Here is a 27,796-nt window from a genome sequence, read left to right as displayed (position 1 = left end):
TGAATCAATGTGTTTGTGCTGTGGGAAAGAGAAATATTGGACAGAGCAGTAAATAACATAATCCAGCTATTAGGTTCTGTTCCCCACGACATGGACATGCACTGTACACACCCTCACAAGGACATGACTCGTGGGAAATTATACGAATTTTCTCTCAGCTTTCTTCATATTTACTGCTGATGCACAAGCAATCACACGCCATGCTCCCCCCCTCCACGGCAACAAATGCAGCACACGGAGCGAAAGACGTGTAATCCAATTTCCTTTGTGTATTATTGTTATTATTGGTAGATATCAAAATGCATCACAAATGTATTATAAATCATCACACTATTTCATACCCAAGAACAGCTCCACTTCCATCAGCGCGGCTGCACCGAGGGAGGACTGAGCGAGTGCACGTTTGAAACGCCGATATTTCAGTGGCAGCATTAGCACAGGGAATAATTTACTCTTTGTGTTTCTTTCACAGTTTCAACACCTTATTTCAATTAATCTACACTCGGCTGAACGACTTGAAAACCCGTGGGTTATTCATTTACTGTCCACCCACTATATTCTCAAAGTCCCCACACAAACACTGTTCCTAATGGCAGAAACAGACTTTTGAGTTGTTCAGACTTCCATCGACTTTTTAACGTTGGCTTCTCCATTAGGAGGAGAAAACCACCCAGGATTCACACGTAAAGACCATTTTCAGCTGGTCAAAAAAAAACCCCACTAACATTCGGTAACATCTGTTTTTTGTCTGCAATGGGAATGGGTTCAACCGGCATTTACTCCTACAGTAGACAGTAGACACAGGTTTTCGGCGGTGATGGAAAAAAGACACCAGGGTGAACACGCTAATGTGGCAAGACAGCGCCTCAGTTTTCGCAGCATTTATGACGTTGAACATTATGTCCCTGCAAATTTTGGTGTAAAAGAAATAAAAGTGTACAAAAAGACTTTCTTCAATCTTATCACAAAATAAGTGTCCCCACAAAAATGGAGCTAATAGGTGGATCTCCTGAACGGCCTTGTTTCACATCACCATGAGCTTATTACATGACAGGGGAGGGGATGAGGGAGATCTAATGATCATTTTAACTTTTCATGTGGCAAATTAGCTGAAATAAATGCTAAATGCATGTTCCCTTCCCATTTTTCCTCCTTCACTCAACAGCACCTGATAATGTGTTTGAAACATTACCCTGATGAACAGCCATGCGGTGCCGACTAAAAGTGAAGCTATTAAGCATAATATAAAAGACACACACGCTGTCAGTATTCATTTGTCACCGTGGCATGACTGCTGAGTCCTGGTAAGGGCTCATCTGGGCTTCACCTGAGAGCGCTGATGTCGTGTGTGTGTGTGTGTGTGTTTGTGTTTGTGTTTGTGTGTGAATGCGTACATGTATGCATATGCTCTGACAACACTCGAAAAGGCGCGATCCTCTCCTGGATTCCTGTCTCATTGTCTGTCATCAATCCCAGACCCCTAACCCCCAGTGGTAATAACAGAACCACAGAGATACAGCCAAGTGCAACAACGTGTGGGCGTCAAATCACACAAACGGGTTATGAATAAGTCTGTCCTGACTATTTGGGGGGGGGGGGGGGGGGGAGTTACTTTGGAGAGTAGCACCGCATGCGCTCACACTCTGTGACAGCTAATTGAAGGCTCCCCTTGGGCTGAGTGCAGCCGAGACATAATAATCAAGGCGCCTGTCCTATATAGCCCTGAACTTGGGATTTGCTCCTTTTGTCATAATCAAAGGAATATTGCACAGATGTGTGTTTCCACAGCAGAGAACAGAAAGATCTGGTCCGTGTTATGCATCACAAAAGGTATGGAAAACACTGCAGCAGCGCCAGTGGCAACACATCATGTCGCCGCCGCCTTGACTCAGAATATAAACGTATCCATTTAGACATCTATGTGAGGAAGTGACCAGCCGAGAGGAGTGTCCCGTTTAATACCTGTGGGTTAATTCCTCACCAGCTTTCATTGGATTAAATTAAACCAAGCTATGTCATATAGGTAATAAGATTATTGTGTTGCTGGCAGGATTACGGTCTGACGCGCTACGTGCACAGGAACAGCAGTGGTCAGAGAGACGCCGCATTGTTTATGCGCGGATCTCTTCGGGAAGCGTAGCCCACATTCACATTAGCCTCTTTTTCACACAGGAAAGAGGATTAGCTAGCATCACAAACATGAAATGAAACCTCCCCACAGGATTATTCTAGCCCTTCTACTTATGTCCTTTTCATAATGTTCCTTGTTAATGAAGCTGTTTAATGTACAGCTGTATCTCTGTGATGGTGCACACGACTTTAAGCTATGCCAGCACCATTTTTTTTCTCCCCCTGTCTCACAGACATTGGATCAGCAAATCCGCCACACGCCCCTTTCCCAAAGCCAAAACCATCCATTTCGCTGTGGGGCAATCCCCCTCCAAAGCTTCAGGAGAGCCAAAACCCATTAGTTCCTGCCATGTTTTAACCGAGTCGAACATTAATTACCTCCACAGTTTTCGCTGATGGCAGGTAACAAGAAAAAGAAAAAAAAACACTTCAAAGAAATTTCATCGTACATGTTGTAACTGGAGCTCGGAGCTCGACATCCCCGGCAAGCCACGACAAGCAGCCGCTCCTGACGGAGGAGTGTAGACAAGATACAGTTGTTAGTTGACATGCTAAAGGAATGTACTTGGATCACAGCAGATGCCTTTTTGATTTATTGGCTGTAGTCGCGAGCCCTTCATCTTATATCACGCTGCCGAAACGCTGATTGATTTTCATTTTTATTTCTGTCTGTATCCTAAACTACCCACCCATCGAGGCTGCCGTCTTATCCTCTATCATCTTTCAGACTCTGGAAACGGGAAACCTACAAAGGGCCTCGCAGTTTCTTGGGAATCTTCTGGAAGTTTGCCAAGCAACTCTGACCCACATGTTTAAAAAGCTGCAATGATAATAATTTACTCACTCTGTCGACACACACTCGTTTCCTTTTCAGACAGCAGAGCGAGAGGGAAATTTGCACGTTTTTTGTTTTTTTTCTCTTTGATGATTACTTTCACCTCTGTGAGTCCTCTCAGTGAGTCGTGACAAAAAAACAAGGGTTATCGCAATAAAAGGGTATTGGTGCAGAATAGAGACGGGCATTTCTCCCAGCCTGCTAAATGCTGGTGCAGAAAGGACGCTAAGCACAGGTTTCCTCTCAACCGCTGTGACAGCACGAGCAGCCGAGGATTTCACCGTTGAGTAAAAGAATGCAGGTAGGGGAGGAGAGGCGAGAGGAAGCTGAGGTGAAGCCAGCCAGCCAAATCTGCCTTCGGCTCGGTGTCAAAACAGCCAGTCAGCTGTGTACACCTTCATGTCACCTCACCTGCTTGTGTGTGTGGGTGTGGGTGTGTGGGTGGGTGGGTGGGTGGGTGGGTGTGTGTGTGTGTGTGTGTGTAGCTCCATAGCCCCCACCAGGAGGGAGAACACAGAGTCATCTTCTCTGGTCAATAGAGCCTAATTCGCCACAGGTAGCAGGCAGCCTCAAAGACGATTTCCCTTCAGCTCAACTGTGCTGAAGCCTTTCATCCACACCTTGGGGCCTACGGTGATAGTAGTCTGTGTGTGTGTGTGTTGGGAGGGGGGGGGGGGTTGCTATCTGCCTGACCCATTATCCAGTGGAAGCCTCTCCCCTCACAATCCGCTGGACGACAGAAACTGTCTTCTCCTCCTGCAGCTCGGCCGCATTTGTTCCTGAATTTTTCCGTCGTCGTTTCCTTTGTGTGCATCTACTTTATCTCCCTCCCCCCCTTCCCTCTCTCTCTCTTTCTCTACATCTATATATATTTCCCCTTGTCCTGCCTCTGACTCGCTCCCCTCTTTGTCGCGGCGTCTCTTCGATGTTTTTCACTCGCCGTTGTGCCACAGAGAGCGACGGCGCTCCGCTCGAGCAGCGCAACAGCACCTCTTCACATTCTCTGCATGCTCTACAGGCAGCCTAATGGAGGAAATCAAAGTACTCAAATGTGATTACGTTCAGTATGTGCATTGCATTCCAATCAGAGCCCCTTTGACTGATAGAGCTCTTCTTTTTTTTTAAGGATGCGGGGGGGGGGGGGGGGGGGTAATGCTTTTCTTTTTGTAGTTGGGGGTTTGCAGCAGATTGATATAAAACAACTTCTGTTTATCCACATTTCATCAATGGAAACTCCCTTATGATCGACTTTTATATGTAATTACAGTGGCTCGACCACGTCTCTCTGCTGTATCACATGAAAAATGTCTTCATAGTCTTTTCCTTAGTGGTTCATGTTAAATGTAAGGAGCGCACTATTTTCTCCCTTCTCAGGACTGAAACATATTGTTTTTGCCCGGGGCGCTGCATGAGTTACTGCGCACCTGTTTCATCAGAGTCAGAGAAACAACTGTAAAGTGAAGGTTCAGGCTCCGCCGCCGCTGAGCATCCAGGTTCCTCCGTTGCTCTGGTGAAATTTAATCAGCCATGCCACAAAATCTCCCAGGCAAGAACGATTTGCCAGGCCGGAGGATGTTTCTGTAATTATTGTCTTGTTCGCTGCAGACTGAGTGCCTTGGATACGCCATAGTCAACGGGAAGGCAAATACGCTTGTTGCACAAAGCACTTAGCAGCAATTTACACAACAGGATACTTGGTTGTATGAACATTACAGTGCGGAACATTTTGAGGGAAAAATTAGGAATGGCACTCGCCGGGCGCACCATTAAAGTTTTGTGGGGCACGAGGGCACCAGAAGGTCAAGGTTTGAGCGCCTGCCACCGCATTCTCTGCTCTCGGTATAAACCATATGATGTGTCCCAGGGGTGCCACAATTATTGCACTAACTCCGCAGGTGATACGATTATTTCCTTTTTAATTTTGTTCCCTGTTCTACGTTGTGTTTTCATAAAGACTGATAAATACGTGTCCCTCTGAGAATCAAACTTCAATAATGAAATAGTTTTATAATACTGCTCCACCCTCTTTTTTTCTTTTTAGCTCCACCACAGTCAGAAGTCACCGCGGCCCCGCAGCCTCAGAGAACCACAACCACCACCACGACGACCACGGCGCACCGGGGCGTGGCCAACACCAGCACCACAACAGGGCTGAAGGAGGGCAGCAGGGGAGCGCCCAAGCCCCCTCCCGTGATTCCGCAGACGACTTCCCCTCCACCTCTGGAGTCCTTCCCTCTACCCGAGCGTTTCTGCGAAGCCACCGAGAAGAGAGACATAATGTGGCCTCAGACCCAGAGGGGCATGGTGGTGGAGCGACCTTGCCCCAAGGGAACAAGAGGTAAACAGGCAACCGCCCCCGCCCTGCCGCCTCTCACCTCAGGGCCGTGTACTCGCTGCTTTCAATATGACCTATACAGTCTGTTAGATCTGTCTGATATCTTGGCACACAGTATTTTTTTTATCTGTAACAAGCACCAGTTTCATTGGGAAAAAACACTTTGTAATGCTTTTAGGTTTTAACTGTGTCATCGCAGGTCGAGACGTGGTTAAGTGATTTGTAACGGCTGTGTTGCCGGAAATAAGACCAAGCTGTTTCTCTCAAAGTGGAGACGTGCAAACATCATTTGATTGTGTGAAATAAGGACTAATTAGGACGTGAAGAATAATGTTACGACTTTGTAGCAAAAACAGGCAAAAAAACTTTTTTTGGGGGGGGGGTTACAAACAGATTTGTAACTGTACGTGTTTGGAGTTCTCTTTATCTAACGAATTTCAGTGGACTTTGTTCTCTGAACTTTGAAAAGCAAACAGACAGAAACAGACTGTGACTATTTGTGTGATATGAATGAATTTGCATGTTTGTAAATATGTTGTTTGTGTGCGATTTCTCCTTATTTATTTTCTATTGTTGCCCCGTGAAGGACTTCATGGTAAAATAAGTTCGACGTGACTTGACTACTCCTGCTCTTGTTTTCCCTTTCAGGCACGGCGTCTTATTTATGTGTCCGCTCCACCGGGGCCTGGCACCCTAAGGGCCCTGATCTCAGCAACTGTACCTCCCACTGGGTCAACCAAGTCGCCCAGAAGGTTTGTGTGGGCAATGGCGTTCTGTTTTGTTTCTGAGCAGAGTGTGTTACTTAAAAAAAAAAAAAGGGTAGAGGGAAGACAAAATAGTGGAAACACGTCCTCGTGAAGAACTTCAACGCTGAATTACTTATTCACTGTTAAAAATATGGCAGTAAATCTGGGTCATATTAACTTGAAAGCACAATTTGAGAAAAGAGGACTTTGATATGTGTTTCAAAAGTAAAACGCTGCAGAGGCCAACATCTGTACTTCAGCTGCAAAATATAAAAAAAACTGAATAAAGCACATATATAATGTAGATATGAAGGGTGACGTATGTGCTGTATATAATAGTTGCACATGTAATATTTTGACCCAGCTTTGTAGAATTGTATTTGCCTCCAAGTTAAAGGTCTTTTCCATGAACCTTATTTTCTCCACCCTGTGCATAATGTGTGTAGATCTCACAGCAGATATAGCAAGCAGCTCACTGTGTACCTGTTTTTTCCTAACTTACCACACAGTAAAAGAAGAAAAGAAAAAACTGCTACCATGGCAACGTCTCTGGCGTGAAGAAAAACTAAACCCTCTTTTCGTAAATGGCATTTCAAGGACTAATTCAAGTGTGATTTGAGGCTGTAGATCCGTCCACGTCTGTCTTCTTGCATTCTCGTGAACCTCGCTCTCACTCTTAGTACTTATCCCCCCCTCCACAGATTCGCAGCGGTGAAAATGCGGCAAACTTGGCCAACGAGTTAGCCAAGCACACCAAGGGCCCCATCTTCGCCGGGGACGTCAGCTCGTCCGTGCGCCTCATGGAGCAGCTGGTGGACATCCTGGACGCCCAGCTGCAGGAGCTCCGGCCCAGCGAGAAGGATTCTGCAGGGCGGAGCTTCAACAAGGTAATCGCATCCACCAAAATAAAAGCACTACTCTCAGTGAAATACTAACTCCATTATCTCACATAGTCTCTCTTGCTGAATCACTCCGCAGTCAAGGTTCACGTGGCCAAGGGGCTTATGTGTATCTTTTAAATGATAAATGCAGGATTTTTTTGCTCCCCCAACAGTGATACAGTTTGTAGCTGCTGCTGTTTGCCACGTAGAGTGTGTCCCTTTCTTTTCAAAGTCAGGAAAGAGGAAAAACAGGACAAAAAACAGAATAGCTGCATGATTTCCGACTCTGACAAGGAGCAGACATTTGTATTCATAGCAGCATTTTGTACATTTGTAGTAAAGGCCATAATTGGGCTTGTTAATGCTTCTGCGATGTGTCAGTAAATGCAGCATTTCTCTAATGTGAGCGGAGGCCCTTTTATTCTTCACCCTTCAGGTAAGCAGGTCAGCGACACACCAGGCAGTGCACTAAGCGATGGGCTGGAACCGCGACTTAATATTTAGTTTTTTTTGCATCCAGCGCATAGTCAGGACCTTGTTCTACAAATCCTTTTTACCTGTGCAAATTGATGTCTCTGTTTTTATCTGTTCTTTTTTTTTTTCTTTCTTTTCTAATTAAAACAAAGCTTCAAAAACGAGAAAGGACATGCAGGGCATACATGAAGGTACTGGAGCAATGTTTGTGCCCACTCTTCTTGCTGCCGCCCCCTTCCTCTGTTCCTGTATCTGCCCCCCAGCCCAAGTCCAGCAGCATGTAACCCCTGCACTGTCATGTCCCCCCCCCTCCTCCCTGTGCTTCCTGCTGTCTTTTTGTTTTCGAGTAATTGCCCTACACACAGACACAATTGTACCCAAGGTGCATTCTCAGTCAAAAGAGAAGTCAAGTCCAGTTACCGTGGCGGCTTCTTCTCATGGATGTATATATGTGTCTCTGTGTTTTTTTTAATGCTTTGACAGTAATGGTGCATTTTGCTTTTTTCATTCTGTTTTGTATGTTTTCTGAGTGTCTAGTCAAGATTGCACGCCTTGATGCATAACACCACCACTCAATGAACACCCTGTTCTTACATTCCTCTCATTGTTCATTCGCTGAAGAATTTGTCTCTTTTGTGAAAAACTCCCTTCAGTATAAAACGCTGCTGAAAATTGCATCCAACACAATTTGCTGATTAAATCCAGCTCCCTTTTATTTTTTTCAAGGACCTCGACCCGACCTTTCCCCCCCCAAGTAACATCAAAATGAAAATTGTGGGTCTCGTTTCACAAGGACGCAGGTTTTAGGTCATTTGGTTCATAAATTAAAGTTGTAAATCTGCAACTCTGTCTGTTTAATAGGGTAAGACAGGTCAGATCATTTTTTTCCCCGTGTTTCATTGAACGCCACCAGGTTAGGTCCACACGTCAGGGTATTTTGTCCATATATAACTCTCTACCTTTAGGGAGCTCATTGTCCTACACCTGCCACCAAAGTCACCCCCCCCCCCCCCCCCCCCCCCCCCCCCCACAATCCAGATCTCTCCTCTGGGAGGGTATTAAAATGGATCGAGCTAATTAGCCAGTCAATGGCCGTGCGCTCATAAAAAGAAAAGAGGGAAAAAGGGAAAGAAAAAGAAATTGCACACGCGTCGTCGCACCACTTCTCTTAAAAACGTCCCATCATCATTTTGTTTTAGTTTTTTTTTTTTAAATGTCACAACATGTAGATTTAAAGTCGGAGGCCGTGATGGTATGAGAGAGGGTTCGTCAATGTAAACGACTGCACTTATTTGACTAATGACAGAAAGACATGTGGGACACAGATTGTTGAGTCAGTGGAATCTGACATCTGCCAAACCTGACGCAACACCACATTAGCAACCCACCGCCGCCAAGCCCCCCCCCCCCCCCCCCCCACCCCCACCCCCCCCCACCCCCTGCAGCCATCGCCTGCACTCATGATCTGATTCGACACATTGATTTGATCATTTCCTGAAGAAAACCCAGCGTTGTGGTAGAAGACGTGGATGGAAAAATGGCAGCATCCTCCCACACAAAGATATGCAGATTGATAAACTGACCTTAGGTTTGAATGTGAGAGTGAAAGGTTTTTTCTATACGTCGGCCCTCTGATGAGCTGGCGACCTGCGCAGGGTTTATAACGTCTCCCACCCAATGTCAGCTGGGATTGGCTCCAGCTCCCCCTGCGACCCTCAAAGGGATAAGATATAGATGATAGATGGATGAATGGATAAAGTTCTATACTTTTCAAACCTTTGTGTGGGGAGACTGTGCCGTTAAGTGTAGTTAAGCACATGAAAAGTTGAAGAAAAGAAAAGTTCCTCCACGTCAGATGCTGAACTTTGCAATTAGAAAATTCCACAGCTTTTGGTACGTTGATGTTCATCAGACCATCTTCTTAATATCCTGTATTTGGACCTGATGGGCTCCTAGAGTCTGACCTGAAGCAGTGTCCTTGAAAAAGAAACTGAATCCACACCAACGTCAACACTCATGTTCGTTTCTCCATCACAATCAATATTTTAAATTTTTTCTTTCTTATCTATTAAATATCTGTGTTTAATCGTTTTTTTCATATATACAATACAATGTCCTTTTAGCTTTTTTATTTTATTTTTCTCTTCATCTTCATTTTAATCCCAACAGATGTGATTCTTCAAGCCACAGCTTTTTATTCATTTCATCTCAGTGTCTGCATGTCACTGCTCATGCTTGCAAATATTTATTTATTTATTTCATTTCCTCCGAGTTACTCAAATATCTTTGTCTTTCTTTGCGCGTGTGTGTGTGTGTGTGTGTGTGTGTGTGTGTGTTTTTGGTCTGGACTCAGGCTATTGTGGACACAGTCGATAACCTTCTGCGACCAGAAGCCTTGAAGTCCTGGCAAGACATGAACAGCACGGAACAGACGCACGCGGCCACCATGTTGCTGGACACTCTGGAGGAGGGGGCGTTCGTCCTCGCCGACAACCTCATGGAGCCCGCCTTCGTCAAAGTTCCTGCAGACAACATAAGTAAGTAAAGCAGGAGTTTGTGGTAAGCAAGCGACGGGCGTTCTCGATTGATGTAAAGCTCGGTTAATTTCATTACCTTCAATTCGTCGAGAGAGAGACAGAGAGAGAGAACAAGGCCGCCACTTGAAAAAGGACTTTGTTTTCATAATAAGCATTTAAACCTCGGGGGAACAGAAAAAAAACAACGCATATTAGGTTTAACGAGCCGCTTACTGACAAAGTGATGAATATCAGACAATTAAATAGACTGGATTCTCTGATTGCGCACGCTTAGTTTATAAATGTATGCGTCTAGACCTTGTAACTCTATACATTAATGTGAACATTAGCCTGCTGTGGGAGTCAGAAAAAACAACATTGTTTATCCACAGCCTCCTCTTCGCTCCCTCATTGACTTCAGCATGAAGGAACATGAAGGTTTTTCTCTTTGCTCCTCTCTCAGGGCTGTTTTCATGTATTAGTTATTTAATGATCACCTTGTGACTGACATTTTTATTGTGTAGCCCTTTGATTTGAGGATACATCGTCTGATCTCTGCAACATTTCAAGTAGAAGAAAGCTTTAGCAACATACTTGAGAGTTAAGTTTTTTCATGCCCTGGAATCGAAGTTACTTAATGACCAATATCTCTCTTTCTCCATTTTTCTTCTCTCACCCCCCCCCCGCACCCTTCAGTCCTGGACGTGTACGTGCTCACCACAGACGGCCAAGTTCAGGATTTCAAATTCCCACAATCCAGCAAGGGGGGCGTCTCAATCCAGCTCTCGGCCAACACTGTCAAGCTCAACAGCCGTAATGGTAAGAGCTCCTTTAAACGCACCAATAGAAAAGAAGAGAAAGAGAAACTCGGTCAAGGGAACTCTGCTCATTCTCAGCGTAGGAGAAATTAAGATATACATGCGTGTTTGTTTGACTTGTGCTCTCCTTCTCGTTTCTTTGAAAAGGTGAAAGGTCCGTCTGTGCTCTACCTTTTCTACACCAATATTAACAGGGTTTTTAAGCATGAATAAATGTGATTAAAAAAGGCGATTGACTCAATTTCCATTGTCAGTAGAGTCCCCAGGTGAGTCATGTAAAATGCATGAATGCGTCGGAAACCATTGCTGTCTTGCCAGTGTGGCATCTTGCGCGATACGGAGGGGAACAAATCGCTGTTCGTTATTCCCAAGATATAAAAAACAATAAGAACACAAACGTTCAATTGAAGTCATCACGTAGCAGCTAAAATAAAGAGGAATAAGAAGAAATTTGCACATTCTCCTGGTTGTCATTCCATCACTGTTGATCAGAGCTGGAGTCGATAAAACACACAGAGTCATTTGCTGATTGTAACCATTCCCATTGAAGACAAAGGCCAGATGTTAGTGGGTTTTCAGAAAAAAGGTTATCTTTTGTCCCTGCAGTTTTTTCATCATACATTTTCTTAATTGTTCTAGAAGCTGGATATTCCTCATCTTCTGTTTTTTTCCCCCTCTGTCACTCTGCAGGAGTTGCCAAGCTGGTGTTTGTCCTCTACAAGAACCTGGGCCAGTTCCTCAGCACAGAGAACGCCACCATTAAGATGGCCGATGCTTATGGCCGCAACGTGTCAGTGGCCGTCAACTCCGACATCATCGCCGCCTCAATCAACAAAGAGTCCAGCCGCGTATTCATTAATGACCCCGTGATTGTTACCCTGGAGCACATCGATGTGAGTGTCCCTGCTGGAATGAAGGGAGAGGTCATATTAAAAAAAACTCCAGGAGGGAACATCCAGAGTAGACAGAGATCTGCAATTTGAATTGTAAATGTCTGACTAGGTCAGTCGGCAGTTTATTTAAGTCATTGAACATCAAATTAAAGGAGTCTTTAGAACCTAAGTGAATTCTTAATGAAAACTAATTCTTTAATCAACATTGGGATATAAATGATACCCATTTTCTTTTATAGTGGGGGGAATTAGCTCCTAGATTAGCCATACAATCTAGGATGAAATTACTGGAGCACCAATTATCTTTCGTCTTTTAAAGTTGTCACTAGAGTTCCCAGAGGGCCGTGTGTGACTCCATCCTTTATCAGAGAAATTGTGCAATTCCAAAGACATGCCGTCAAACAATTATGCCTCTGTGTTATTAAGTCCTCATGTACGCGACCATGCTTCGGTTGATTTTGCGAGCATGTGCCAAATGAGATATAACATATGAATTGCTTCATGAGAGCTGTGAAGTGAAAAATCCTCATCCATGTCATTGTGGGGGGAAATACTTGGTGTGAGTAGGGGGTAAATGGCCTCTGTGTTCTACATGTACTTCAATTTCAGGCAGTCAATTATTTGGACACTTAACCATATCTCTTGTTATCTGCAGATGGAGCACTACTTCAACTCCAATTGCTCCTTCTGGAATTACTCTGAGAGGAGCATGATGGGATACTGGTCCACCCAAGGCTGCAAACTCCTGGATTCCAATAAAACACACACCACCTGCTCCTGCACTCATCTCACCAACTTTGCCATCCTCATGGCGCACCGTGAAATCTCAGTATGTCACGTCTGTTCTTCTGTCAATTTTATTACAAATCAAAGTATCTAAACTTACTTTTATGCAGTTTATTTGAATCTAAAACTTTAATGTAATTCTCTGTACTTCACAACACATCGACTCAAATGAATGAAGAGAATTGTTGTCGACTGCTCTGACAGGTTGTGACCTCAGTACAACCAATATTTTCTATGCTTTAAAAGTGTTTTATTTTCTTTACTACGCAAAAACTACTCAACCAATTTCTACTAAATTTCTTAAAGGGGTGAGACATGGTTTAAGGAAGAATTAGTTAATTTGTGGTGTGGATCCAAATCAGGGGGTTGATCAAGTATTTATTTATTTTTCAATTGTTTCTCTTCTCATCATGGATGAATTTTTCAACATCATCCTTGATTTCTCAGGAAATTATTCATGGACCTTGATAAAAATAAATCTGACATTTTAGGGGACTGGCATTTATGAGTGTGTGCAATTTGGTGCGGCTCCAAATTAAAATCTGGATCTGGTGAATTTAAATGTGGTTTCATAAGGGGACCGTTGGGCCTTGGACTACTGATTGACAGTCTAGTTATTTTTAAAGGGTGGATTGTACTTTTCACCTTGCTCTAACTATAATAAATTCAATATTCAATTTTTTTTTTTTGATGCAAAAGGGAAATAAACCACAGCAAAAATTTAAAAGCGTTTATTATTGTGGCTTATGCATAGCATAGATGAAAAAAATGCATCTACTCATCTCGACACACTGGCCTTCATCAGAGTGACTAATTAGGAGTAAAGAAAGAATTAATTACTACTTAATCAGTAATTCATTATTAAATCTGAAGGGGGTTCAGTACTTTTGATTCGGTCACATATGATTTTGTAAATAACTAGAATGGTGCTCAGTAGAACGCATATCTCCACCAAGACACCTTAAAGTCAATCAAATAAAACTCATAGAAATAATTTCCCTAATTGTGCCTGATTTAAAACAAATACATCATCTGAAATCATGAATTCTTCTCTGGGAAATTGGTGAAAATGTCAAAAAACGCCTGATCTGGATCTGCACCGAAATGTAACAGACAGACAAACAAATACCATGAAATCATAACCACCCTTTTGCAGAGGTAATTCTGTTTCTTTCCTTCCCTGTAGACCTAATGCGAAAACTTGTTTTTTTCATATTTCATAATCCGGCCTCTAACCCTCTCCCTCCTCCAGGTTAACGACAGGGTCCACGAGCTGCTTCTCACCGTCATCACTCGCGTCGGGATCGTGGTGTCCCTCGTCTGCCTCACCATGAGCATCTTCACCTTCTGCTTCTTCCGGGGCTTGCAGAGCGACCGCAACACCATCCACAAGAACTTGTGCATTAATCTCTTCATCGCCGAGTTAATATTCCTAATTGGTATCGATATGACGGAACCCAGGGTAAGCTAGGACGACTGCGCCCTATTGATTTGGTTTTGATTCATTCCCTGTCTCTTTATCTCCTCCCGCTCCCATAATGCAACAGAAGACCCTCTCAGAGTGAAATTGATGGGACTTTAAGCATTGTTTGTTTCTAACCTTCCCTGCTTGTCCCTGACACGACACGAGTGGGACAGCACCATTAATATAGATTACTAAAGGGCTGTGTCTTCCACTTGACAAGTCGTTTTTCCTCCCTCACTTAAAGCCGCAGTTGCCATGGCGACATCCATACAAATTTTTATCTATTTTTTTTTTTTTTTCATCTTTAATTTTCACAGCATTTTTCTAAGAGCACAAAGGGATTTTTTTTCTTTCTGTTTATAGCCGGGAATCAAACCGTAGAAAGCTGAGCTAACGTTTGGGTCCTGGCATCTATTAACTCTGACCTTAACATACACATGGCATTTAAATAGCATGCTGATGGGAAGCTACACCTCTGAATAGTCCGAGCCCGTGTAGTGAATGAACACATATTAATGTTTTAAATCAGTTTCACTTTATGTTTGTGCTGAATGAGTTCGGCAGCAGCGATCAATGTCATCCTTTCAGGAGGTTTCAGTAAAAGACCGAATGTGATTTACAATTTCTCTTTAATAATAATTTTTTTAATCACAGTGTTTTTTTATGTGAACTCTTAACCTTTGGATTATTTGAATGTCTCAATCGGTCGTTGTTCTGTTACAGATCGGCTGCGCCATCATCGCGGGGATCCTTCATTTCTTCTTCCTGGCCTCCTTCTCCTGGATGTGTCTCGAGGGGGTCCAGCTGTACCTCATGCTCGTGGAGGTCTTCGAGAGCGAGTACTCTCGGAAGAAGTACTACTACGTGTCTGGTTACCTCTTCCCCGCCATCGTGGTCGGGGTCTCGGCGGCCATCGACTACCAGAGCTACGGGACAGAGAAAGCGTGAGTGCGGCCTTTTTTTCTGAATCCTCGGGCTTCCCTGTTGTGTCCTGTGCGTGTGGCAGCGTTTGAAAGGAAATCTACTCATCGTTTCTGCCGGCACCTTACGACCGTCCCCGGAGACTTCACCCCCCCCCCCCAAAATGTAGCTCCCTTTTTGCCAAGGACGGGCAGCTGTTAAATTTTTTATGTCATTTCTGAAAGTGGCTGACGGACTCAACACTGTGGTTTTCCGGGGGCAGGGTGGGGGACGTGGGCTACATTAATGCCTCTCTGCTCAAAGACCCTCCTGTGACCTCTTGTTTGTAAATGCTCCCTTAAAGAGAAGAGTGCTGAAAAAGCCTTTTACATAGATTAATGACCATATCTCAGCTCAGGCCCTGCTTTGACGAGGGGCTCCTTCATTGTGTGTTAACGTTCAGCCGGTGAAGGGAGCGTTTGAAAAGGCTCCAAGTTAAATATTGACAAGAAATCACGCGCCCGGTGTCATTATCCACAAATGTCACCCCATTAATTTTAACACTGATATTATTTTCCTGCCGTGTGCTGCCCCAACCTGAAGTGTGTGTGTGTGTGTGTCTCTCCCTCGCAGGTGCTGGCTAAGTGTGGATAATCATTTCATATGGAGTTTTATTGGACCTGTCACCTTTATCATCATGGTAAGCTGTTTTATTTTCCTTTGAATCCTGAGACTGACAGAGTACGGAAGGGACTGAGAGTGTGAGATGAAAGAGATGCCGGAGAGAGATAAAGGAAGTGAGATGGTTGAACTGAGGGGAAAGTCAGCAGGATTTCTGCTCCGAGTCTTCTCGGTGATGACAGGTTAATTTTGCGGCAGAGAAAGATTCCGTGGCATCCTTCAATCCTCCCCCTCTCTCACCGGCCGACAAGGATCAGGATTTGATAATGTACTTTTTTTTTAAACGCATTTACACAACTCCCCGTAAAGTCTCGCACTGCAGACGTTGCCAAACGGCCTTCAGGTTTACTGCATTTATGATTAAGGGAAGAAAACAGATTAAAAATGGCCCCAAGGCTCAATTTTACAGCATATACAGTACAATATTTCTCTTTTTTTAGACATGCTCCTCTGCATCTGCCTCCTCGTGTGTTTGTCCGCCTGCAGTAAATAGCACATGACAGTGTCGGAGAGAGGAGGAAAAGCAAAGGCACCTCTGTTTGGTCAAGGACCATCAGGGGTGAAGGACATATAGCATATCGTATTGACATATGTCCCATTGAGGCATGCAATTATTTACTGGTCATGACATTATTATCTCCCGCTCCATCAGATAGGTTCAGAAGAATGAGACCTCGGGGAGTCTTACCTCCCCGTGCAAAAAAGGGAATGAAATAGCAGGTGGTATTCCTCAGATACAGTATATCCACTCAGCCCACCGCACCATGTATGACTTTGCCCTCGCGCAGCACCCAGGGAAGAGGAAGCTCCACAAACTCGTCTTGCCGCTGCGCAGGGAGGGTGGTATTTGTTCAGGTGCTGTGTTCATTATCCAGCATAATGGTTGGCACTGTATCTACAGATGCAGTGACCTCTGTTGAACATCAAACTGACACTGAAAACATACTGGCGAGAAGGGGGCACCCATGTCAAACTCCAGCAAGTCTCCGCTCAGCCATTGGCAGCCTGCATGGAGCTCTCAAAGTAAAGCTATAGTACAGCTCTTTGTCTGTGCGCTAACAAAATGAATAAAAGATGACTCCGCACGCTGGACTGCATTTCACAGTTTCCTAAAAGAGACATGTTGCCACTCGATGTAGCATTTAAAAATGGAGGAGGGAGCTGACAAATGTCTGTGTTGGATAAAAAGAGGAAATAGTGAAATGCTTGTTTCCTTTTTTCTCCACCATCGCTTTGCATGTGCGAGCTGATAATTGAGGAAAAGCAAATATCGTATCAAAACAAACAAGCAACTCCCTGTGTCGGCAAATGCTTTGTCAGCCGCACAGGAATTCGTCTCCCTTCCCTCGACTCGGCCCTCGTTGTTCTCCAATCGCGTGTTGCCTCCACGATGACTTGCATGAAAAATGTGTCTGCGGTGGAAGTGATGATCAGGATCCCGGCGGTGATGGCCGGAGAGATAGAATCATGACCCCGCGAGGAGCTAATGTATTGCAGCAGTGCTAATGTGTGCTCAGGCGGCGCACGCCGCTCCTCTGGTTCTGTGCAACAATTGACTCAAAAAGACAAAGTACTGTGGAAGGGAGCGTCTCGGGGGAGCGTGCAGGAACAAGGTTTGTCTACGCGATCCGTGACCCTGGTTTCTCTACAAATTGGCTTTGTCCTTGTCAATGAAGGGAGAGAGGGAGGGAAGGAGAAAAGCCACAAGAGCAGAAGAGAAAAAAAAGAGGAGAGGAAACAGTGCATCGCCACCCCGGCCATGTTTGTGCCAAGTAACATTGGTGTTGACCTCGGGTGGTCATGCTTTTTTCCCTCATCTCTTTATTTCTTCCCTTTCTCTTTCTTTCTTTCCGCTCTTTGCTCAAACGGGTCGTAAATACCGACTGAAAACAAAAGCTGGTGGAAGGCATTTAGATCCTTGTTCTGAGGCTGAGGCTGCCCCGTCTCTGGGCACAGGGGGTATTAGCTCCATGAAAGGGGGAACATGGAAGTAATGAGTGGTGGGGGGAGCCATTAGTATGCTTGAGATAGCTTCAACACAAGGCCTCTTGGATCATGACATGTCGCGAGCAGTTCTTATCATCCGGACAGCTCCATCTGCACCTTTAATATTTTATTTGCGGCAGTTCATTTGGAGTTCAGTGTGTACACACACAGTCCACTTCAGAAAAAAGCTTTCTCCTGCGTCCCAGCGTGGCGAGGTGCTTCTGCATGGCTTGCAGTGATGATTCAGAGACAGAGAGACAGAGCGGAGCGTCGAGGCAAAGCTCCGCTCCAGTAAAAAAAATAAAAAGGTAAGGGGGGGGGCTCCCCCGGGAAGGGCTGCGAAAGCATGTCGGTTGGGGGTGGGAACATGTGCCGTGCTGCTAGGTTACTTTAAAGTACTGTGTCCCTCTCCTCTGTCTCATTGGATCCATGTCACCACTCCAGGCTGTGTGAAAAAGCCTCTTTTTTTTTTCTGATGTCCTCGCCGTCCTGTCCCCTCCCCAGCTGCCCCCCCCCCCCCCCCCCCCCCACTGTCTGACTCACGCAGGCGACTGATAGAAATATTGGCTGATAGCTGCGAAACAAAACACAGTTTCAGTGCTATGTGATATGAGAGAAGGTTCACCATTTTTCTCTCTCTCGTCGTCCCCTCTCTTTCACTGCCTGGGTTATTGTGAGCGGCCGCATGAGCTGATTGCATGTGGAGGGGGTGATGTATTGATCACAGGCAGGTCTTTTGATAGCGGCGTGCACCAGGAACACGGATCATTTCTGCTCAAGAGTGAACGGCCGTGGTCTGAGTCCGGCTCATAAAGGTCATTCGCTTGTTTCATGCCCTTATAATAGCGGGCGCATCTCCATCTCCACTGTTTGGCTGTGTGAAAGACAACAGGCGCTGTGGAGACTCACCTTGAAAAAGAGCTTTTGTTGTCTTTATTTGTACATCATTTATTTTTGTATTCACATGCCACAGATACAAGGAGCTCGCGCATACTGTATTTGTCTGCTGTGTTTTGTTTTTTTTGCATCTGTCTGAGGCTTTGATATGCACAATTGGAGACACATTTCATTTTTCTCTCCCTCAGATATTCCCTGACATCATTTATACATGGCTGGCTTGCAGTACAAACACAGTCTGGTTCGGCTGCTGTGAGTGCATGTACATGCTGTGTCGGGGACTAGTTTGCCCCAGAAGAAATGTTTTTTGAAGTAAATTATTTGGAGCGGCTCCTTGCTGGCCCATCCAGCCTCTGTGTTCAGAATCACAGTATTGATTTTTAAGGTAGCGCCTAAACGCGGCGAATCGTATCCTTGTCTCAACCTGATACGTGCCACTGGCTCCTTAAGATTTAATACATCGAAACAAGCAGGCGGACGTCATCTCCCCCCCGCCTCTCCCCTCTGTCTCTCTCTTTCATCTCTCCATGCAGAGAGTGAAGAAACTCTACCTGGTTACCTGGTTTTACCTTGTAATATTTCACTGTGTAAAACGAGATGTAGGTTTTTGCTACCAGAGGGGTCTCCTATTTCTCCTGCCTCCTTCATTCCCCTGTGACTTTGCCAGCCGGCTGCTGTGTGGCTGTTTTTTCTTTCTTCCTCTTTTCCTTTTTTCTTTTTTTTACAGTGATGGATTTTAATGCATTTCCATGCTCTTATTGATATAGAATGACACTAAATTTGGCGCCAGTCAGCCCGTCTGAGCCTGGCTGGAACGATAGATGTTTATTGGATTAGTCTGTGGACATGCAGAGATTTGAAGGCTCTCCTCTTTTAATATATTTTATAGACAAATTAACAGTTTCTTTTTCCTCTCCCTTCCCCCCCCCTTCCCCCTCTGCCTCTGTGATATCTCTGAATCGTACATCTCCATGAATTAACACGGCCATTACTCTGTTTTGACAGCTCAATCTCATCTTCCTGGTCATCACAATGTACAAAATGGTGAAGCACTCCACCACCCTGAAACCAGACTCGAGCCGACTGGAGAATATAAAGTAAGTAAAGCGTCTCGCGCTGAACACAGACTACACACAATGTAACACTGGTGCTTTTCTGCCACTGCCCCCAGGAAGAATAAGGCTCTTTTACTTTTGAGGTAATGATTTTCTTTTTCTTTTTTTTCTTCGCAATATTTTATAAGGAAAAGCATTAGAGCCTCAAAGCCAAGTTTCAGCGCCGGACATAGCGAGCGAATGATTCAAATATAAGAATACGCGTCGTTTTTTTTGGAGGGGGTCAGTTTTTTGAAGTAATCCACATCAAATGGATTTAACAGAGGGATATTTTATTTTGACTCTATAAAGATTTTTTAAATGTAATACAGACATTCACTCAGACTCTTGGCGTTGCTCTGCACGTCACGATGACTCCACAGACTGCGAGTCGTCTTTTTGTCCTTTGTTTCGCTCCAAGCCACCGGCCGCAGAGCTGCACTGGCATGACAAACATCACTCTGAAGCTTCAACCCAGCTATGAACTGGTGGCTCTGCTGTGGGTGGGGTACAGTGGAACAGCTACCATGTGTGCTCGCTCGCTGCTGGAACATATCAAACCCTTTATTTTCACTCATAGATTCCAGCTTCTGAACCCAGAGAAAGAAAAAAGAAAAATTCCTTCCCAACACAGCCGCCGCCGCACGGCCACCCCCCCACACGCTCTCCGAGTCGCCCTCCACTTTTTTACGACGTGTTGTGCTTCGAGTTTTTCCTAATTGTTTTGTTTTTTTGCACTCTTGTGATCACAGTATTTATTGCTGTTTACTGCGGGCTGGATTTCAGGGCTGCTTCCATTTGGGGTTTATTTGGTTTTGTTGCTCACAGAAGCACAGCGTCCCAGAGTCAGAGAACATCTCAGTTATTATATATCAGCTTCCGCAACGAGCTGTTTTTATCCACAGTTATGTTATTTCCTCAATGAATGTGTGCAACATTACGGCACTGTGGTAAAACTGCAATCAGTAAAAACAGCCATTATTTGAGTTAGACTCTACTCCCTTATCATCAGAAGGGAGTATTAGGGCCCTATTGAAGAAAAAGAAACTCAACTGTAATGAGGGAGAATGTCATAAAATGAAAGAATAAAGAAGTAAGAAAAAAATTTAAAATATAAAAAAAAAATAGGCAACATGGAACCTGTGCTCGATCCTGGATCCAACATCTTCAACAAGATATTTCTAATGATATTTCTATGATCACAACCAAACGTTTCATTCTGCACAGAAGAGGCATCTTACTCCAAGTCTGTGAGCTTCTTTCTTCTGAATAGACGCAGTTTCTTGTACAATCTTTTCAAAGTCCTGGAACTTGTGATAATGTGGTACTGATGAACCCAAAGATGAAGTCTTATGTTATTTATGAAACTAATTCGAAAAACTTGAAAGCTCCACATTCCTGATTTTAACACGGGGGACATGCTGATCCTCTTTTACTCCCCCCCTAACACGTAGAGGGGGTATATAATAATAAAATTATGACTTAATTATTGTAATATTACGACTTAACGCTCTTAAATAAAAAAAATTATTCTCATATTTTTTAAGATTTATTTTCACTATATTATGACTTTACTCTCGTAAAACTATGACTTCATTCTCATGAAAGTACGACTTTATATTTGTCAAATCACAGCTTTTATTAAAACTTTATTCTTATATTAATATGACTTCATCCTGGAATTCTCCGATTCCCCTCCCCGCCCTTAAATGACCCTAATACTCTGCCGTACTCATTAAGCCAACCACAACTGAACTGAAACATTGTGGCGCTCAGATTAGATTAATGATTGTTTATCCTGCACAAAAACAATGTGTATTTATGGCGGTTTTCCCTTGTGCTGTTTTTCTTTCTTTCTGCTTTTGTGCCAAAGTTTGGTTTTAACAGTCTGTTGTCCACCGGTGTCATTGCATGTTGCATGTGAAGGCAAACTTAACCCACACCCTCTCCTTTTCTCTTCCACCGCTCTCCTCCTCCTCTCTCTCTCTCTGTTCCGCACCAGTAATTATCGCGTTTGTGACGGCTACTATAATACAGATTTGCCTGGGTAAGCTTTTACTGTACACCTCAGATGATGTTACCCACAGAACATCACCCACGCATACAGTAACGCAAATGCAAATTCAACCACAAGACAATGTGCTCTGACCGAATGCTTCACACAGGAGTTTGTAATTGAATCTCCAGCAGCAAAAATACACAAGTTTCAGTTCTTGTCAGACCCTTTACTGTAATTGCCTCCCCTGATCTCGCCTGGATCAAAGTTGAAGATATGCCGACTAACCCACGCTGTTCTGCGCTCTGATCTAATTGTGTTTCTCTTTTCCTGCTCATCATGCTCTCTAGCTATGAAGATAATAAACGGTTTATCAAGTAAGCACACGTTGCCCAGAAGTCTCCTCCTCAGCTTGTAGTCTATTCTCTCTCCTCGTTTTATTTCTTCTCCTTTCTTTCGTTTTCTCACTTTGGCCGGTTCATCTTCTCCAAACCTGCAGCTTCAAAGCTACACATCAACTGTCCAAGCGAGTGTCCGCTGTCACCCCCGTCCATCATCTTGAAATCCAGTGTTGTTGTCGATGTTGTTGTTGTTGTTGTTGTTGTTGTGTGTGTGTGAGCATTGAACTGTGCCCACTGCTGGTGTCTGAAGGCTCCACAGGACCTTCACACACGAAGCTGGGTATCTCCGTTTTTCCTTGAACTCTCTCCACGTCCGCCTAGTTCTCCACTTCTAATAACACACTCACTAGATAATAATAAGCAATGATAGTATGTAATGCTTTAAACACCCTGTGCTCTCTGATTATGCCGGACTGTATCTTCTAATGCATAAAAAGTTCTTACAAAAAGCAGATCACAGTTTCGCTTCCTTCTCGTCTGTTTGAAGACAGGAGCTGCATTCGGGTTGAGAGTGTGTGTGTGAATGGAGGGGTGGGGACGGTGGGGAAGCGGTTTTCCATACTGTTAGCGATTGTTACACTGTGACTGAACGCCTCTCATGCTAATGTCGCCCTCTCCTTGTGTCTGTGTTTTCTCTGTGGTTTAGATCCTGGGTCATGGGTGCGTTCGCCCTCCTGTTTCTGCTGGGCCTGACGTGGTCCTTCGGCCTCTTCTTCATCAACGAGGCCTCGATCGTCATGGCGTACCTCTTCACCATATTCAACGCTTTCCAAGGAATGTTCATCTTTATCTTCCACTGCCTCCTGCAGAAGAAAGTAAGTCTCTCGCCGTCCTACGTGTTCAAAGACACATCGTTTCTTTTCTTTCCAGGTCGAAACGGCCTCTGAATCTTAAGCAGTCGAGCCGAACCCTTCACGCCGGCGTGCGAAATTCACCGACCGCCGCGGCGGGCTGATATAAAGAACAAACACCGCTTGCCTCAGGATCTCGGGCTAAGTCATATGTAAAGTCAACATTGTATGTAAACACTGCGCTGTTTGCTCACGCAGGTCCGCAAAGAGTACAGCAAGTGCTTCCGCCACACGTACTGCTGCGGTGGGCTGCCGACCGAGAGCTCACACGGCTCTGCAAAGACTTCCACCACACGGACCAGCGCTCGCTACTCCTCCGGTACCCAGGTAGACCAACAGCTTCCTGTTCACATACACTCATCAAACATGTTGTTTTAAATTGCTAAAGTTTTACACAGTAGCTCATGAGAATGCACACGAGCATGTAGGTGTCGCACATTAAATGCACGCCATGCTGCTTAGCCTCAGAGTCGGATCAGGAGACACAAAACACGCTGCCACAGTTTTACAAGCAGCATCTGCCGTACTGCATGAGGAGCTCTCTCCTGTTCTGCCCCTTTAGCACTCGCTTTTATCTTTTCTCTCACTAACGTCACATGCATGGGAAAACGGCACGGCACTGTTTAAAGAGCAATGCAAGCATATATTACTGAGGGGGGGGGGGAAGATGACGTTATAAAAGAACAACATGTTTGCTTTATGCCCTTTGTTATTAAAGGCTAATAGAGCTTATTAAAAGATAATACATCCAGATGTCTTTTGCCCATAGGGAAACATCACACTTTAATCTCAAGCCTTAAACAAGATACTGCAGCTCAAGTCGTTTCAAAGTTGATTTAAAATAAGAAAAACATAAGCTGCTTTCAGACATGAACTCCGGAACTTCAGTACTTAGTTTTGTTTCAGAACCTGGATTCTTACCGGAGTTTGTCTTCCACATATGAACAACGCAGCAGGAGATTCTCCAGTCAGACGACTTCGCAACAACAAAGAAAACTTCCGTCCGTCACGGGTTAGAAACCTCATCAATCCGCCCACTTGCTCGTGGTGAATCTTCCGTATAATTCTCACACGGACTCACTGGGACATTATTCTTAGTTTTTACCGAGGGGCTGGAAGCAAGAACGTCTGCAGCAACTGACTCAGACATTTGCGTTCGCTAATTCAGTTCTGTGCATGTCTGAAAGCAGCTATACAGAGGAAGTCGGCCTCAGCGCTGCCCTCGCTTCACAGCACATTAGCAGGCGTGTGAGGGGGGGTGTAGTCCGGAGTATGTTCGTGTAGGAGATGAATGAAAGCTGATCTGAAAGGTGAGCGGGCTTGTTTAAAGTCCTAATGACTGTCCCTTGTTGACCTGACAGAGTCGTATCAGGAGAATGTGGAATGACACCGTAAGAAAGCAAACCGAGTCCTCGTTTATCTCAGGTGACATCAACAGCACCTCCACCCTTAACCAAGGTCAGTTCACACCTCATTTCTCTCCACATGCACACCTATGCACACATTTCATCATCCCGCTAAAAATACCTCCAATGATCTCACACCGCCGGACAGGATCCTTCTCTGGTAATCATAATAAATGCCTCCTGCTTGAAAAGACAGAGCAGTGCGGTCTAGGCCTTTAGTTTAGTCTCTCTATTCTGTCCTGCCAGTGAGGGATTACAAAAATCCATCCTCAAATACTCTGTGCGCTGTCATCCCGGCTGGTAACGTCACTCGCAAATTGGGGCAAGGCTCGGGGAGCGTTTTTATCTAAGTGCTGCCTGTCCGTAGTTCACGGCCAAGCTCAGGGGAGACGGAGACAAAACCCGAAACAGCAAAGGGGGAAATAAAGTTTTATTTCAGGACAGTCCTAACACGCAGAGAGAGAGAGAGGGAAAGAGGGAGAGAGAGGGGCCATTTGTTGCCTGGCGTACGGAGGGAGGGAAAAAAAACCTGTCATTTATTATTTAGCTTGAGCACAAATATGATGATGAGAAGATGATGTTCAACTCTGGCTGACCTGGAGCGCTTAGTGCGTTGTTCGACTCTCTGCTGCCTCTGAAATGGCTTTCCAAGCATGCGAAGGGTTTACACTGAGGTGGTTTGACTTTGCTCTTCTCCTCCTCTGACTCCTGTCGCTGCTGCGCTTCACCACCGCCTTCCTTTTTCCCCTTTTTTTCACTTTCCACAAGGTGAAAACATTACATCCGAAGCTCTGAAGCATATTCTGCCTCGCTGACGATGTAGAAGCACGACTTCTTTTTCCCTACAGTTCCATATCCGGGGGATCTTAATGTAAAGGTTGGATATTGATCACTCTGGGGTGTAATAGCCTAGTTACCCTGGAGAGTCCGAGCACTAACGCAGGGCTCTATCTCCTGGAAGCACTTCCCTGTCATTAAATTCGTCCCCGGAGAAATCCCAACATGACAGATGGCATTTAGCACAGGTGATAAATGACAGGAGAACACACGGCAAACCGGGGAAAACTCAAAGGCAGATAAGGTATTCGGAAAGAGAAATTACAAATGTGAGTGTAAATTAAGAGTTTGATATCAAAACTTGGAAGGATTCCGCTTTTTGACATTGGGAAGATTTTATATTTGGATCCAGTTAAAACAGGAAAAACCTCAGATCACGATCAAATAGGGAATATTTTTGAGAAATGATATTTACACAGAATAAAAAGTAAATCTGACTCGTGAAAAGCAGAGATCACAGGATGCAATAATTAGCGCAATGTCTTCAACACGTCTATATAAATATAATCGGTTCTGAACAATCTGCAACGCAAATGAGCTTGAAAGTTAAAGTAGCTGCTTTTTAAACTCCATCAACGTTCATGTGATGAAGGCCTGCAATTATTTTTGGCAGCCTGCAGACGCAGCCGGTTTGTCGCTTCTCAAAACTTTTCCTCCACATTCTCGACTTCAAGATAAAGCGCCTAGTTTCAGATTGGGCTGTTTCTGTGCCAGATACCCGGGATGACGCCACACACGCCTCAACAGACAAAACCAGCCTGACAAAGTCCCTCATTCCTCCCTTCACTTCTCTTCTTCATGACACTCTCAGTCACTGTTGGCTACGCTCTGCAACTTACCTGCTTCTTCTTCTGTCTTGCCCCCTCTTCCAGGAATGACCGGGAATTATCTACTAACAAATCCTCTTCTCCGACCACAAGGCACTAACAACCCTTATAACACCTTGCTGGCTGAGACAATCGTGTGTAACAACCCCACGGCTCCAGTGTTTAACTCGCCAGGTGTGCTTACTTAATACTTTCATCATGCGTTCAGGCTCTTATTCGTTCTTTTCTGTCTCTCTCTCCTTGTTTCTCATGTTGAGGCCAAATTAAAAGCAGGGTGTTCGGCAGTATCGCCTTTCCCTCTGAATCATTGTCTCCCAAATACTTGATACAGTACTTAATGTGTGTGTGTGTGGGAACATGCACAGGTTTTCTGGTGGGACGGAGATTTCTGTGGTTTGTTTTCGATCGGGCCTCTCCGTGTTCTCATATTTCTCAAACTCTGAACGGGACATAATGATTAAGATGGTAAAGAGATACTGCACATTCTAGATTCAGATAATGTAAACAGTGGTGTAGACTTGAAGCTACAGTGTAAACTGCATGATTATTAAGATTTATGGTGCAGAGATATCAGGTGATTTATGACGTTTTGTGTTTTGGTGGGAGTTTTCACTTTAACACTTGTTAAACCGCAAGAAAAGTCCATGTAGCTCAATACAGATCTACTTCATGAAACTTGTGCATTAAGTTGTGTATGTGCAGATATGTTTGTTGATAGCTGACACACACAAACACATTTGGCATGTAAGCATATATCACACTGTAACGACTGTGCTGTGATTGTCTTTGCTCTTCTATTTCGTTACTGAAATGGGATTTCTCTGTGTTTTGTGCTTCTCCACTGTGCTCCCCTCCAGTGACCTACAGAGAGACAAGTATGGGAGTAAAACTTAACTTTGCCTATCAAATGTAAATTTTTTTCAGCATGCTTATTAAAAAACAGCCACCACCCTGGCACAATCACTGGTTTACTTTAGGCCATTAACACACACTCAGTGAGCAAGTGGTTCACAAAATTATCTGCCTAAATTCTACTAATCTGAACAGAAATTTACAAAAAAAAAAAGAAGACCACTCCAGGCGTTTCTCGTAATCCTCCAGATCTGACAGCTCTATCGCAAATACCCATTACTCTGCTTCTCTGTCCCTTCTGCCTAATTTGTGATTTAACGGATCAAAAATGTTTTTTCTGGAAGAAAGGAGCATTTATCAGACTGGTTTCTTTACCCTTTCTTTCTTTCTTTTAAAATTCCTTTTCTGCTTTCTTTGCTTTCCTCCTGTGGCACTCAGCAGCCTCAGTGTCCAGTGTTATTCCCCTCACATCTTTGCAGACAACACCTGTCTGGACACTAAATTGCCTCCTAGCAGGCATCAACACATGGATGTCATGGCAGCGGCTGTTTATTTGCCCCTTTTTCATCTTTTAAAAAAATATCTTTCTTCTCATTTTTATCTTTCTAATGCGGCAAAATCTGGACTTTTAACAACCTACAGCAATTTCAGTCGAATATCCCATTCGTCTTAATTTTAATGTCTAGATCTGTTAAGAACACATAGCTGAGCACATTCTCTCCTTTATCTCCCCACTCAATCATTACACAACTAATATTTATCTTTTTCCGCCGCTGTTTTCCATGACCTCCATGCGTTGAGAAATTCCTAACATGACCGCGTCTGACCTCGTCGGCGGCTGTGTTATTCTTGAGCTGTTCTGCTCGTGACCGGGGGTCTCACTGGGAACTGTCACTGTGACGGATGCCAAGTCCGGGGCTGCGGGCAATCTCTGACCTTTTGCCAGCTTTGGGTGCACAAGCTGCCAACTAATGGACAAAAAAAAAATAAAATAAAATAAAAAAAGAAGAAGAAAACAACGGCTACGGAAAAAACAAGTAGCTGTTGGGATTTAATTCATGAAAGCGAAAGCTGTTGAATGCTTGCTGATTTCATTTGCTGAACCCTTGCTCTTGCTAAGTTGCAGTTAAGACGTTTTTTACTTTTTTGTTTTGTTGTTCTTTTTGAGTGATTTTTTCTCCATGTTACA

General features: G+C 44.3%; 1 protein-coding gene across 21 annotated transcripts in view; it reads left to right on the top strand.

The window, feature by feature from the left end:
* The window catches only part of adgrl2a (adhesion G protein-coupled receptor L2a), a 99,634-nt gene that overhangs the window by 68,507 nt on the left and 3,331 nt on the right, over positions 1–27,796 (top strand). For 5 of the 21 annotated variants that reach the window (XM_034582609.1, XM_034582611.1, XM_034582612.1 and 2 more), the window contains 17 exons: positions 5,007–5,303; positions 5,949–6,052; positions 6,748–6,933; positions 7,554–7,592; positions 9,755–9,938; positions 10,614–10,736; positions 11,426–11,628; positions 12,284–12,457; positions 13,667–13,876; positions 14,603–14,823; positions 15,413–15,479; positions 19,349–19,440; positions 22,481–22,649; positions 22,884–23,012; positions 24,047–24,143; positions 25,801–25,929; positions 26,613–26,630. In XM_034582609.1, the coding sequence (XP_034438500.1) occupies positions 5,007–5,303; positions 5,949–6,052; positions 6,748–6,933; positions 7,554–7,592; positions 9,755–9,938; positions 10,614–10,736; positions 11,426–11,628; positions 12,284–12,457; positions 13,667–13,876; positions 14,603–14,823; positions 15,413–15,479; positions 19,349–19,440; positions 22,481–22,649; positions 22,884–23,012; positions 24,047–24,143; positions 25,801–25,929; positions 26,613–26,630 (2,442 nt within the window). Of the gene's footprint in view, positions 1–5,006; positions 5,304–5,948; positions 6,053–6,747; positions 6,934–7,553; positions 7,593–9,754; positions 9,939–10,613; positions 10,737–11,425; positions 11,629–12,283; positions 12,458–13,666; positions 13,877–14,602; positions 14,824–15,412; positions 15,480–19,348; positions 19,441–21,439; positions 21,485–21,783; positions 21,811–22,480; positions 22,650–22,883; positions 23,013–24,046; positions 24,144–25,800; positions 25,930–26,612; positions 26,631–27,796 lie in introns of all 21 variants that reach the window. The other 16 variants (XM_034582615.1, XM_034582628.1, XM_034582632.1 and 13 more) reach the window with 6 other exon arrangements.

Source organism: Hippoglossus hippoglossus, chromosome 4, assembly GCF_009819705.1.
Source record: "Hippoglossus hippoglossus isolate fHipHip1 chromosome 4, fHipHip1.pri, whole genome shotgun sequence".
In the NCBI taxonomy this organism is placed as follows: domain Eukaryota; kingdom Metazoa; phylum Chordata; class Actinopteri; order Pleuronectiformes; family Pleuronectidae; genus Hippoglossus; species Hippoglossus hippoglossus.
The sequence above is the reverse complement of the archived record's forward strand: the minus strand, read 5'-3'. Positions and strand labels throughout refer to the sequence as shown.